General features: G+C 53.7%; 3 protein-coding genes across 3 annotated transcripts; 1 reads left to right on the top strand and 2 right to left on the bottom strand.

Annotated features, from left to right (window-relative positions):
* On the bottom strand, positions 1-10,137 carry rad3 (Protein kinase rad3; the record flags this gene model as incomplete). Its single annotated transcript, XM_036643970.1, has 16 exons — positions 1-639; positions 694-841; positions 918-1,016; positions 1,125-1,260; positions 2,269-4,478; positions 4,527-5,010; positions 5,059-5,530; positions 5,586-6,830; positions 6,879-7,124; positions 7,175-7,651; positions 7,699-7,795; positions 7,851-8,015; positions 8,065-8,469; positions 8,520-8,800; positions 8,847-9,496; positions 9,549-10,137. The coding sequence occupies 16 exons, from the start codon at positions 10,135-10,137 to the stop codon at positions 1-3; spliced, it is 8,343 nt and encodes a 2,780-aa protein (XP_036490335.1).
* A 751-nt stretch (positions 10,138-10,888) lies between these two features.
* Positions 10,889-12,720, top strand: CGCS363_v012120 (Drug resistance protein; the record flags this gene model as incomplete). The annotated part of the gene is made up of 4 exons (XM_036643969.1): positions 10,889-11,935; positions 11,988-12,046; positions 12,101-12,348; positions 12,425-12,720. 4 exons carry the CDS (start codon positions 10,889-10,891, stop codon positions 12,718-12,720), a joined length of 1,650 nt encoding a protein of 549 aa, XP_036490381.1.
* A 471-nt stretch (positions 12,721-13,191) lies between these two features.
* Positions 13,192-14,121, bottom strand: CGCS363_v012119 (uncharacterized protein; the record flags this gene model as incomplete). The annotated part of the gene is made up of 1 exon (XM_036643968.1): positions 13,192-14,121. One exon carries the CDS (start codon positions 14,119-14,121, stop codon positions 13,192-13,194), a length of 930 nt encoding a protein of 309 aa, XP_036490889.1.
* Between the last annotated feature and the right edge of the window lie 116 nt (positions 14,122-14,237).

The raw sequence follows: 14,237 nt of genomic DNA, 5'->3' as shown, positions 1-14,237 counted from the left end.
TCACTTGCGAGCACGACCGCGCTTGGGCTTGTCCTCGGCGGCAGCAGCAGGTGCAGCAGCAGCCTTCTTGCGGCCCTTGGGAGCGGCCTTCTTCGGCGCAGGCTTCTCCTCCTCCTCCTCCGACTCAGGGGTAGGCTCGGGTTCGGCCTCAGACTCCTCCTCGGACTCCTCAACCTTGGCCTTTTTCGTAGCCGCCCTCTTGGGAGCAGTCTTCTTCGCAGCGGCGCCGCGCTTGGGGGCAGGCTTCTCCTCTTCTTCCTCAGACTCCTCCTTCACGGCGGACTTTCGAGCTCCACGCTTGGCAACAGGCTTCTTCGGGGCCTCCTCCTCGTCGGACTCCTCCTTCACGGCAGACTTCCGGGCGCCGCGCTTGGCCGGGGCTTTCTTGGGCTTCTCCTCTTCCTCGTCTTCTTCGGCGGCAGCGGCTTTGGCAGCAGCGGCGGCCTTTCCACGCTTCGCCGGGGCCTTCTTGGGCTTCTCCTCCTCGTCCTCGGGCTCGGCCTTGGCAGCGGCCTTCTTGGCACGCTTCTTGGGCTTCTCTTCTTCGTCCTCATCGGCGGCGCCGGCGGATTTGCGACCGCGCTTCTTGCCGTTGGTGGCGGCGGGGGCAGGGGCTTCGTCCTTGGCCTCATCGCCCTCCTGTCAATGTGTAAGTAAGTGGAATTTCATGAGTGCGTGGGGGTGCTAGCATACCTCGCCATCGTCCCAGTCCTTGGGCTTCTTGCCGCGGATGCCGCGCTGACCGGGTTTGTTCATCCAAGGGTCGCCGTTGAAGTCCTCGGCAGAGATGTGGCCTTGCTTAATGGCATCACGGATCTTCTGCTGCAGGTCAGAGTGCTCGCTGGGGGGAATCAGCCGTATGTTCATTATCGGATGCCATCTCATGAAAAGAGTTATGAAAGGACGCATGAACTTACCCCATCTCGTCGTATCCGTCAACTGCATCAAAGTCGTATCCGCCACCCCTCTCGACAATATCGCGAAGGTGCGAGATCTGCTCGCCAGACACGCAGCCCCTGTGCGATGAGTTGTTAGACTAGATTCCGCAGCACCATACCAGCTTGGACATGGTAAAGAGACAACAAGGACCGAAGCGCTCAAGGAAGAGTGAATCGTCGGCTTACCAGTGCTTCCACCGCCAGGAGCCATGGCCCATGATCTCAGTCCAGGTGCCGAAGCGCAGCGACCCCTTCATGCACTTTTGGGCCTCCTTCTTGCAGACGCCATCCTGACATCCGGCGCGATTGTTAGGCGACACCTCTATATCGCAAAAGAAAATGGTTAGCAGTTACTAAGCGTGATGCGCCGAAGAAGAGAAGAGAGAAAAAAGAAATAGCAATTGGTGGTATATGGAAACAGAGCTTCTCCAAAGGTTGAGGCTCTCATGACGTAAGGTTCAGTCAGGTCAGGTAGCTTGACGCGTCCGCTTCCGACGCGACCGCTGCGCCCGTCGCCCGCCATACGCCCGTGGCTTTTTTCATCGCTGCGACGAAGGAAATAAAACAATGAACCTACCAACACGATAATCAGGCATCTTCAATACTTTGGATTCCAATCGTTCCGTTGATGGAAGAGAATGCTTTGGGTGATTTGAAAATAAAAGGGGGAGTTTGAGAGAGAAAGTCAGGGTTGGGAAGAAAAAGAAACGAGAAGGAGGGAAATGAAGGAGGGAAAGTTCGGGGAAGGCAAGCTGCAGCAGCGTAGCGGTCGCAAATTTCAATGGGAAAGCTGGCAGGAAAGGGGGTCGTCGTCGTTGGTTTAAGGTAAGAGCTCCAGCGCATTCAGGTGCTATCCCTCCCCTGATTCTAGGCAGGCAGGTGCCCCAAGCTTCCCGTAGCTCCAGTGGTTGAGGGGCCCCGGCGCAGCAGCCTAACGCTCGCCAGGCAGCCAGCGGGACACGGGAGGCACAGCTAGCGACCCCGGATCAAGTATGCTCGACACGTGTTGTACGATGGAAGGGAGGAATGCGAGCGAGCCGTCTTATCTTTGAAACAAACAACAGACACGTCAGATGCTCTTTCTTTGACAGACAATGGTCGAGATCGCGCTAGAATCGTACCAGGTATGCATAGGTAGACAAAGGCTACTTAATATTGCGTTCGTTTTGCATCGAATATCATACAGCTTTTGCGTAAACCACCAACACCAAATCTCGGTGGCTCCCTTCTTCCCGGCTTCCTTATCGAAGCCCATGTCTACCTCCAATCCCAATACATCATAAACATGCAATCTCCCCCCAAACTCCAAACTACAAGAAGGGACACCAACCAATGTACATGGCCGCCAGGTTCCTGGGATCGACCGCCTGCTTGATCAACTCCTCCACTTGCCCCTCGACTCCCAGCGGAATAGGATCCGGTCCCATCAGGCCCCTCACCTTCCGCTTGATACTGTCGACGACGAGCTGCGGCTGCATCCGCGGCGCGCCATCCGATCTGCGGCTTGTTTTCTTCTCCTTTTGCAGATCCAATGTGGGGTCGTAGATGAATGCCTCGAGAATCGTCATCAGCGTCTCCTCCTGTTGCCGCAGGATACCCAGCGTCAACTCGCTGCAGTGGCGAAAGGGTCCCTCGTATCCGTAGATGCCCATGGCAGCAACCATGTTGTGTGTCAGACGGAAAGGCACCCTCTCCGGTTGTGCGAACGTCAGTCCTTTATCGAACAAACAATTGAAGTCGACGTGGAAAATGCCGCCGTTGTCGCGCTCGAGAAGGACATTCTCGCCGTGGCGGTCGCCCAGACCAAGAATGGTGCCGACCATCGACATAACTGCGCAAGAGCGGGTGTACTTGAGCCGAGCTGAGAACCAGGTAGAGGGATGAGGGAAGCGCTGCACGAACCAGTACTGCAGCACTGGCGGGAATGTCCCCAACACGCCCTCGGTGAAGATCTTGATATTATTCGGCCCCGTCACAGCCTCGGACATCATCCTCTTGATCTGGTTATAGTCAGGATGGACGGACCGAGACTTGTACTGGTCTAAAAGGATCTCTCGAAGAGTCTTAAGCCCATCGACCCATTCAATGATGCCGCACTCTTCGTTGAGAGGCACGACAGCGTACGTCTTGATATATAATTGACGCCTGCTGGCCTCGGCGTCACGTTTGAGTGACCGGTTAATCATCCCGTTGAACTCCATTAGACGCTGATCCGTTCGCAAGTCGTCCTTCGGTTTGATCATGAGCATGTAGTTCTTGCCATCCGTTCCGCGACATGTTAGCCGCCTTGGTTTAGCGAGCGATCCTAGAACCAGGACCTCATCTAGGAAGGAGTCGATGGTGATAACATCCTGAGAGAATGCCTTGTGCTTCTTGACATTATCCGTCAATGTCGGCAATGTAGCTGTCAGACAAGACTCAATGGGGACCACTAGGGGGCAGGGCGTGCACTTGTGGTTGAAGTTGAGATCTCGCGTGATACTTGCCACCGTCGTCCTGTTGCTCTGGAAGTCCCCGTTGTTGCAAGCCAGCAGAAGCTGCTCTGCGAGTTTCTCGCCCATTCTCAGTAGCTGCTTGAGGTCATAGCTGCTTCCTTCAACCTTCTTGGAGATTCCCTTCAGCGCTTGCAAGATATGCTGACCTCGCACTCGCCGCTCTGAAGCTTGTCTCGTGGTCATGATCCCAAATAAGCCCCAGAGTGCTTGTCGAGGATGTGACTCCACAACTTTGGTGACAATGCGTGTTAGGCGTTCAAACACAGCTTGATTCTGGTGGGCAATTCTCGCAACGATCTGCGGGAGGGCCGTGTAAAATATGTAGGCCGGAAGGCGAGCGATGTATTTGTCGAGGAAGGCATGAAGGAGATTGAGCTGCTCCGTCCGCCTCCTATGGAGCTCGCGGGACAACGAGACCTTGCCTTCGGGAGCCTTGTCCACTTGTGCTCCCAATTCGAGCCATAACGTCAAAATTCTCGGCAAGGTCTGGTAAAGATACTTGGTGCCATAGTTGAGTGATCGAAGATAGTTCTCAATAACCAGTCTGGCAATTTCGCCTTGAACAAAGGCGTCACTTTGCTCGTCTGGTTTCAGAGGCTTCTCGGTCTCCAGCAGCTTTTTGTAGTAACGTCCTAGGTAGTAATGGCCCTTCTCCCACGATGAGTTTGTCTTGGGAGGCTGTTGATATTTAACGCGCAGAGCAGCGTTGTTCGTTTGGCCTGCCGCATCCAACCACTTGGCAAGCATAAGCTGCGCTCTAGCTGTCAGAAGTCTCTGCTGTGAGTCGAGACCCCGAAAGGAAGAGGTGCTATTTGTTTGTGTCATGAAGTTGTTGGATTCGATGGCGCCCTGGAGAACCTGAATCGCCTTGCGTGTGTGACCGTCCTTCCAAAGGAGTCGGGCATTCTCAATTACGGCGGCATTGTCGTTTAGTTGAGAAGCATGGAGAACTGCATTAAATGATTGGTGTGTGGAATTCGCCTTTCTAGCCAGACGCGCACTGGAAAGCCACGACGAAGAGATGTCTGAGTCGCAAAACTTGGGTCTGAGTATTGTTAGAAGAGGCTCGTTGACGGGCATCGGGGTAACATACCGTGAGAGCTCCATGGCTGCTCTGCGAATTCCCAAGAGGTATTGTTTGTCATTGACATATGCACCCAGCACTTCCAATCGTCGGTTCAGCATTGTCAAAACGTCTTGGCGAGCATCGTCATTCCCTTCTTGCATCCCAACAATGATTTCCAGATCGGTCAGTACGTGGCATCGAAGCCTCAGATCGTGGCAGGCTTGTAGGGAGGATGTCGCGGAATAAGTCATCGCTGACGCAATCTTTTCCCTCATGCTCTGCAACATTTGAGAGATTGCGACTCCCTCAGTGCCCTCTTGCTTCAGAGTGTTAAAGATCTGGCCAACGCTAACGTTGAAGTCTTCCAAAGTGCTGCCATGAAAACGGCTCGTGTACTTGGATAGAGTGTCCCATCGGCGGGTCGCCCAGGCTGCCTCGACCGCATACGGAACAATTTTGTTTTCCATCGACGGTTCCGTATGCATACCTTCAACATAATTGAGCAGAACATCTACACTTCTTAGCTTATCTTCTTGAGAACGTACCGCAAGATACTCACCATGTTGTCCAGATTGTTTCAGGCAGTTCAGGAGGTCAACCTGTACGTCAATGTTGTTAGGCTCTTCTGCCAACTTGATCTCATACCACGTCTGAGCCGCCGTATATCTGCCCGCCTTCTTGTGACTGAGGATTTGTTGGTTGATATCGAGAACGTGGAGGTGAGCCGAAATCCCCTCTAGCCCATCAGGCTCGTCAATCTGGGTGTATATATCCTGCAATTGCTCGAGGAGCAGTGTTCTTTGCTGGGGGTCGCTCTTCTCGACCTCCATTTGTTGGGCGTGTTGCTCGAGGTGGAACAGGGCTCTTGGATATTCCCTGCAGTCCATAGCTCGCTGAGAAATCAAGACCGGCGGAATTGTGCTCAGTAGGTCATCCACCCTTGCTATGGACGGAAGATCGCTGTCATTTTTGCGCCTAGCATTCTTTTCCTGCAGCCACCTGCTTGCATAATCAAGCACTCGGAAGACGGCCTATGTTCTGCTTAGCAAAATCGTCACATATGCTTGGGATGGGCTGCCTCGTTACCTCACAGTAAAGCTTCGTATCCTCCCTCTCCGCGTACGGAGCATCTTCGGCAAGCTGGTGCTGAAGGATGCCAACCAGCTCGCCGATAATATTGTCACGATCTTTCCGCGTGCTTCTGTTGCCAATGATGACGTGGAGGACCAAGTATGGAAGCAGGAACTCTGCTACCGCGACATCTTTGACCCGAATAGTACGAGCCAGCGGCCCGAAAATGAGATCTGCGTGCCAATTCTGTCCTCTACGCAAAAGATCCATGGTGAAGGAACGCATCCAATTCCCATACGGCTTACCCGGACGGAAAATGGGATACTCAACAGGCGCAGGCGTAACAGGTGTTAAGACGTATTTGGAGGTCAAAAATGGGGTCAGAGTCTCCCGAATGCCTTCAGGTAGAGTAAGCCATTTTCTGTAGATCAGATCGCCGTCTCTCATTCCCGTGCTTCGGAAGGCACAGGCTGCCTTGATATCCACTTTGTCCAGGAGTTCTTGCATGGCAAAAGACAAGAAGCCTTGGAGCTTTGTGTCTGTCGTGGAAAGGAAGGCCTTGACCAGGATTTGCTCCAGGATGAAGAGCACAAAGTCCGTCGTCTCGTCTGCGTTCTCAAAGTTGTTCAATAAGACCATGGACTTCTGCTCTCTGACAGCCTCAATTCTATTAGAGTCAAGGCACCCGACCAGACCGATGCATTGAGTACATAGGCTAGCGATTTCGGGCTGCACAGTGCTGTACTCCGAAGCGCAATCGAGCAAGGCGCGGAGCAGCGTTGACAACACGGGATCCGGCTGCTGACCAATCGCGGACGTCTGTAGGGAACCACTGTGCTGTTTGAGGTATGCGACAAGCTCTCTGAGAGCCTGAAGCACAACGCCCGAGTTCTCGTGTGCCACTCGGGCTGCAAAGATGGCAAATGCTGTCCTGCTTTCGATGGGTTGATCTCGGCGCACTTTTTGGAGCTGAGCTTCCACTTCAGCCAGTTCAGGAATATGTGCCAATGATGGCAACTTCCAGATGTACATCTCGATTACTGCGCTGAAGTGCTTTATAATGGTGGAAATCAGATGTTTGGCCTTGATGCGTGTGTTGTCGTCAAACACAGGCCAATAATGATTGATAATGAAGAACGTCGTTTCCAACAAGACTTCAACGTCCTCTTCTTCAAGGTAGGTCAGAAGGACCGCCCAGCAGGAAAACGCCGCCTCTCTGAGCTCGTCCTGAGCAATGGCCGACAGAAGACAAGCAGCAATCTACAGGGATCAGTAAAGGAAACCAGTCTGATGGTCGCGTCAACTCACATGTGGCCGAGCAATGCGCACGTAAGACTGGCAAAGCTTGATCGCTTCCTCCAATGCTCGAATGCAACGTATTTGTTCCTCGGGAGGCAGGCATAGCCCATGAAAATCATTGATGACGTCCGCCAGGCGAGCCATAAGGCCAAGCATGTACGCCTGGAGGAAACGACCGATGAGATTGCCCTTCTTGGGCTTCTCCTTGTTCGCGGCCATAACCAAGTTGCACATTGTGGTGATGGCATCGATAACCTCAAAATAAATCAGTAAGAATGCGGTATTTTCACAGCGTAAAAACTCACACGGGCCTTGCGGGCTTCGTCTGCTTCAGCCGCAGCTTTGAGTAGCTCAAGGACAACCATAACAAGTTCGGCCTGTATCACATCAGCCAGCGTGGTATCAGCGAGAGTTGGCGCAAACTCGACAAGCCTCGCCATGGTGAATTGCGCCACGTCCGGCACGTCTTGCACTAAAAGCAATCCGAGGACTGGACCGATATTGATAGAGTCCATCACCGGGAAACCAACGTCCTTTTCCCCACGGGCCTCAGCAATCTTTTGGATTACATCCCTCTTCTTCATCAATACCAGCCATGGCAGAGCATGAGTTTGGATGAGGAGAAGAAACTCGTTCACAGAGATTTGCAAGATTTCGGCCAGCGACCGGCTGATTTGCGGTCGTGCCACCATATCTTTTACAGCGAAGTAGGCGAGATTTCTCCAGAAAGGCTCGAACAAGCGGCGTGGTGCTACATGCCGAGCAGCAGCCAAGTTGTTGATCTGAATACGTCAGTCAAGGTGGCTCAAAGCTGGCACCAAGAACATACCTCATTGAAGGCACAGGAAGATATCAGACTGTTGCTGCTTCCGAGATATTCGAGTAACTGGTGCAATACTATGTTTAGTTCGTCCCCGGTGACCACTCTAAGTGATGTCAATATCTTAGCCCAAAGACGATGCTGTTGTCAGTGGTGCCTACCGTCCCAGCTGGCTCCACGCCATTACCCCAGTCTCGTGGAAGATTACTGCATCCTTTTCCGACGCAGCTTTGAGAAGACCAAGCGCGTTCTTGCGATTTCGGTGTACGACACTAATGTCTATCGTGCTAGAGGCTGGTTTCTTCAAGAAGAGAGCCAAAGCCCGTCTGTCGAATAAAATTAGCCATGCAAGATGGGCAAGATGGGGAAGCATACCCTGAAGCGATGCGTATTTCTCTGATAGAGCTATGCAATCCTTGCAGACACCACTGCCCCAAAGGGGAAGTTTCGAGGTCAAATAGCTCAGCTTCATCTGTGTGATTTATGATGCGTCTGAGGGCGATCATTGCCACTACTCTTGGCCTTCTGGAGTCCTTGAAGGAAGGGAGGTTGATGAGTTTTGTGAATATCGATTGGGCCTCTCTTTTAGTTTCTGTGTCAATAGTGTCGGGCCTCCTCGGCCCTTCGTCTTTGCGATCGCATACGTCACAAATGATCTTTCCGTCCTTTCCTGCGAATGGGCTGCCCGTTTGAGTGATCGCGTCCGCAGCGCAGCAAGTGCGGGAGATCAGATCAATGGCGAGGCATTGGCTCTTGACATTGATATGTGGATAGGCGTTTCTAGAGAAGTTAGTCTCCCCCAAGGGAACCGGAGAAATACGACGCCTTACAAAATTTTGTGTTCCAGCTTGCCTAGATCGTTCACAACTCCAAGAACTTCGTCGATGCGTGCTGTCAGTTCCACAAGTTCATTGCCTTCAGTCAGGACTTTTCGCCGCTTGGTCGCAGGCTCGTCATCGACTGTGACGCTTTCTATGTCACTTTCTGCAATGCCAAGACGTTGGACCAGAGTTCGTAATTCGGTGTCCGTGAAGCAAGCTGGCAGGGTTGCGTCGTCTAATTTTGAGGGTACAGTTGGTGCTGTTGCTTGTTTAAGGACACTGATAGAACGCTGCGCATGTCAGTGCTAGGTCAGAGAGTGCAGAGCATCAACGTACTGAAAAGTCACTTGGTTCCCCTAGTACGGGTACTTCGATGCAGAGCAGCTCGAGTGGCCAAACAACCTGAGGTGCTGCAAGTCTTCCGATCTCTCGGTCTACTAGCGACACTTGGGCAAGTCTCAGAAGTGCTTTACAGAGTGTTCTCCTCGCAGCTTGACTCGATTCATCTGGGCCTGCAATCTCATCCGGCCGTGCTGCGAGCTCGGCACACAATAACGCCAGAGAAGTGTACGCTTTCTGCGGGAGCAAGGCTTTCTTGCCTGTAGACAACTCGTCTGGAAGCAGGCCAAGGGATACGTTGAGCAAATCAGCCTTTGCGCTTGGGGCAACGGGCTGCCATGTGTTTTGCACAGCACGTAGGGAAAGCAACGAGTCGAGCAACCATAGTCTCAGCTCGACAAACGGCGCGCGTGACAGAGGGCTCGAGTACCTAGCAATGGACGGGTGTGCGAGTGTTGATATTAGAGCTGCTGCTTGGCGCACGGCTTGTGACGCATGCGGGACAGCGTATGTAGTCTGCTGTACGAAGAGAATGCCAGGTTTTCCCAGGAGCAGCTCGAGTGTACCGGCAGGAGGAAGGCTCATGTCTATAGTCGCATCCTGTGCAGGGGCAATAGGCGCCGTCTCTTGTAGGCGAGACAGGAGAGCTGTGACTATTAGTCATCATGATGTGTTGACGCATTCTGACGGGCAACTCACCATTGCTTGTTTCTCGCAGGTAGAGCAGCATGGACGACAGCAGCGCTCCCATTGAACCAACTCCACTCACCACCAAGATTATGAACCGAAAGAACTCCTCGATTGGAGCCGTGAGTTCAAGGCAGCGAGCATGGCCAAGCAGTTTCAGAACCTTGGGAAAGACCCAGACCCAAAGTGGCTCCTCCCCGCGGAACACGAATTGTTTCCCGTCCGTGGTATAGTTCATGACAACCGGTGTCTCCTCAATCGTGACTTTCAAGAAATTAATCGCCTTCAACGCCTCGCTCCGTATAACCTTCTTGTCAGCGAAGGGATCATCGAGCTTGATCCCGTCTAGGACGACGCGGGAATAGACGTATATGAGCATATGATTGTGCTCCGTTCGTTCGTCGGGCGTTCGCAGCAGACCGGGGTTGTTCTTGACCCGCTCGATGACGGCGGACAAGCTTCTCAGCTCGGTGTTCTCATCGGATCGTGTGGACTTTGTCGAAGCAGGAAGGTTTTCGACCAGTTGGGCGGCTAACGTGGAGGGAGGCGGCGCATTGGCAACTGCGCCAGCAGGTTTGCCGTACAGCTGTTCTGCCGCCATGGCCTCGTCGGCATCGTCTCTTGGCTCGGGTGAAGCTTGGAGGCGAGAGACTGAAGGCGGCGAGGAAGGTTTCCGCTGGAGGAGCTCACGGCGCTCGCTGCGAAAAAAGCGACGCAGACGTGAACTGCGACTCCGTCAAGCTCAAGGCAGCCCACCCCCGCCAGCGCGTCGAGCGTGGCGCACTGTACGCGGGACCACGTGCTCATCTGCCCCGGTCCTCTCTAGGTACGTAAGCACACCTGGTCCGAGCTTGTGGGACTTCCCAACCCGGAAATATCTCCAATTCCAGATTGGTGGAGCGAATGTTGCGGCACGCCTCAGGTTGACCGTCCATACACCTATCCCACGGTCTTAAAGGTTAGTGCGGTTCTTGCGGGGCTTTCCATATAACGAAGCCCCGCAAGTACTACGCTAACCTTTAACACCGTGGGATAGGTGTACCTATTCACTCTCACCGGATGGGTTTGAACGATGGCGTCAGCTTCGTTATGCCCGCGTTTCCCTGGGGACTTTCGTATCTACTCGTTCATTTGTTAATGTGAATCTCGGTTGATTGGTAATCCTGGAGCTTTCTTGCAAAAGTTGCGAGTGATTGGCCCAGGTTGTCCCAATCACCTGATTCTTGCACGCCCTTGCAAGTGCAAATGCGACGTTTTTGGAGAGCCGTGCTGACGATATATTCATTAACCATAACTTCGTGGTGCATAAGCTTCCAGTGTTTCTCGTCCAACCCTCTCACTGATTGTACACAATGATTGGTCTCAAAGAGGCAATGCCAGAGGCCCTATTGGTCCAGGATGCCCCAAGTCAAGCGGCGTCGACCATCGAGATGCAATCTCTGAAGCCTTCAAAGAGTAAACGCAGCCAAACACCAAAGTCTCTAGACCAGCAGGACATCATCCATACGCAACCTACAACAGACACCGAGAACCCAACTGGCAACCCCTCCAGAAATGTCTCCAAAGCAAAAGGCGTCACTGTCATCGTCACACTCGCAGGCGTCAACTTCCTCAATACGATGGGATCAGGCATCCTCATCGCTGCCCTCCCACGAATCGCTGCGGATGTGGGCCTCGCCGATGGCCTCTCGCTATGGCCAGCCGCGGTCTACTCCCTGGCAGCAGGCTGCCTCCTCCTCATCTTCGGCGCCGTCGCCGATGTCGTCGGCGCGAAACTGATGTGGCTGACGGGCAGCTTTCTCTACGCCATCTTTACGGTAGCCGTCGGCCTGGCCAGGACCGGTATCCAGCTCATCCTCTTCCGCACGGTGCTGGGAATCTCAATCTCAATGTGCCTCCCAACCGCCATGAGCTTCATCACGAGCACCTTTCCCAAGGGGAACTGGCGTAACGTCGCCTTCTCCATGAACGGCATCGGATTCCCTTTGGGCTACGCGCTTGGTCTAGTCGTCGGTGGAATTGTCGCAGACACCATCGGATGGCGGTGGGGGTACTACATAATGGCCCTGATAAACGTTTGCCTCTCAACAGCGGCAATCTGGTCTCTTCCATCTGTGCATCGACAGTCTGAGAAGACGTGGACTCGCCGTCTCGCCGAGGACATCGACTGGATCGGGGCTGTCATCGTGAGCGTCGCTTTGGGTCTGCTGCTATATGTTCTGGCAATGACAACCTCGTCTTACACGAGACTTAGCGACGCCTCCAACATCGCTCTTCTTGTCGTAGCTGTCGTTTTATTGGTTGCCTTTCCAATTTGGATGGACTTCCAAGTCAAAAAGAATCGACCGGCGCTCATTCCGAACCGTTTGTGGCGAAATGCAGCCTTCACATCCATCTGTGTAAGTCGGCTTTTCTGATCACACACTCAACATTGCATCTTACACCGAACAGGTATCCATCTTTCTCAGTTGGGCCGCACTGAATTCGATTCAGTACTTCATCATGTTATTGTGAGTCAAAAACAGTCTCAAAGTAAGAACGCAAAGACTTATTCGTCCTTCTAGTTTCCAAGAAGTCCAACATGTATCCGCTCTCCAAAGTTCTCTCCGCTTCCTCCCGCACATCATCACAGGCACAATCGTGAACATGGCGTGCGCATACCTCGTCTCTAGAGTTAAAGTACAATCCCTAGCCGGCGTCTCCGCCCTCATCACCATCGCCGCGCCCCTCGCGATGGCCATGGTCAGAATCGATGGCTACTACTGGTACGCGCCCTTCTGGGCCCTCGCCCTATCGCCAGTCAGTGCAGACGGTATAGCTCCCCTTTTTGTCTCCTCTGTGCTCTTTAGAAGTAATCACGAGACTGACGTAACTCGCTATAATAATAGCCCTCTTCACCGTCTCGAATCTCATCATCTCCGACGCCTTCCCGGCAGACCTCCAATCCCTCGCCGGCGGCGTCTTCGCCGAGGTCGGCCAGATCGGCAACGCGGTGGGCCTGGCCGTGACGGCGGCTATCGCGTCCTCGGTGACGGAGCACTCGACCGCCCCCGGCGAGAGAGAAGCGCGCATGGCCGGCTACCGCGCCGGGTTCTGGGCCATCTTCGCGGCTACGGTGGCCGTCGTCGTCATTGCGTTCTGGGGGCTGAGGAAGGGCGGCACGGTTGGGAAGAAGGACGACTAAAGCATTTAAGGGGTGGGGGGTGAAGGTGATAGTGGTGGTGCTAACTAAGGCTGGGACTGCACGTCGTCTTAGCTCTTGGCTAGCAGGTAGGACTTAGCGGTTTCTATTTGCTTGAGCCGCCGCTGCCGCCTTGTTTAGTGCCCTGCTGTCTGGGGTAGATGGGACTAAAGATGCAATCCTGATTGTTACTAGCAAATCGAGATGTCGAGATGGGGACCGAGGACGTCATGCCCGCTCCAGCGAAGTCAATAATACCATGCTACCAGCACTGGCGTTTGTGAGAGATGCATTCAATCCTTAACAGTTTCAAAGCCCTGCGATCTAATTATTCTATGATTGTGATGACTACCAACGACAGCCAATGTCTTGAGTTCCGATGGGTTCCGATCGAATCTTGACGTCGAGCTTCCACCCAACTTCCTGGCCATGTCGGATCACCGACCTCCCATCCCCCGCACGCATGACGAACACTCACGAGGCACTGTTGTGGTGGCCGTCGGGGAAGAGAACATCGCTCACAAAATCAGACCAAGCCTCGGGATGCTCAACGGGCTCCTTACCATCGAGAGTGGCGTTATACCAATCCCAGCAATCGATGCCGCCCATGTCCGGGTACTTCTTCATGATCGCCTCGACACCCGTCTTGATGGTCGGTCCGTCAATCCAGCCATCGGCAGCTTCTTCCGGGTCGGGGTTCCCCACCAAGTTCAGAACGAGCTTGTTTGCCGGGAAGCCGGCGGCCACATAGCTGCTGAACTCATCCACATCCAGCGTTCCCCAGTTGTTGTACAGCTGCACGTTGAACCACGATATAGCATCGTGCATACCCTCCTCTCGGAACAGTGTCTGATAATTGACCCCAGACAGTCCCCCGGGGCTCAACAGTTCGCCGCCGCCGGGAGCCATAGTGATGAGCAAATGCGGAAAGTCAGCCTTGAGTCTCTTGATCACCTTCGTCACACCCTCGTTGCCGATGTCCTGCACGCCGATGGGATTGTGGGGCTCAACGTTGAGGTCGGCGCCGTCAAGCTTCTTGGCCGCGATCATGTCCTTGATGAGCTTGTAGCCCTTGTCGAAATCGGCATCGCCGCCGCCGAGGCCAGTCGCTTCCCAGATCCCGCCGCCGCCCAGCAGCCCAAAGACGAGAATGCCCTTTTGCTGCAGCTCGGCGGCTTCTTCCCACACTCTGACGTTGTCGCCTTGGTCGTAGATCTCGTCGTTGAGGTATATCTTGTGGTTGCCGGCGCCGTCGTCCTTGGTATAGTTCAGATGGAAGGCGGATATGATGATGTGAGAAGTGTGTCGGCTAGGCTTGCCGAGCGGGAGCATTGATAGCCATCGCCTGGGATCACGGTCGTACGTGTGGGACTGCACGTAGTAACCCAGACGGCGGTTCTCCATGGCTATTGTTATGGGAGTTGAGAACTGAATGGATAAATGTCAGGGTGAAAGGTAGTTTGGAGTGAATCCAAAGCAAAAAGAGATGATCGATGTACTTTATGTTGGAGGAAGTTTCA

This window comes from Colletotrichum siamense, assembly GCF_013390195.1.
Source record: "Colletotrichum siamense strain Cg363 chromosome Unknown KSG_Cg363_contig08, whole genome shotgun sequence".
NCBI lineage: Eukaryota > Fungi > Ascomycota > Sordariomycetes > Glomerellales > Glomerellaceae > Colletotrichum > Colletotrichum siamense.
This window is presented reverse-complemented; position numbering and strand designations above follow the sequence as displayed.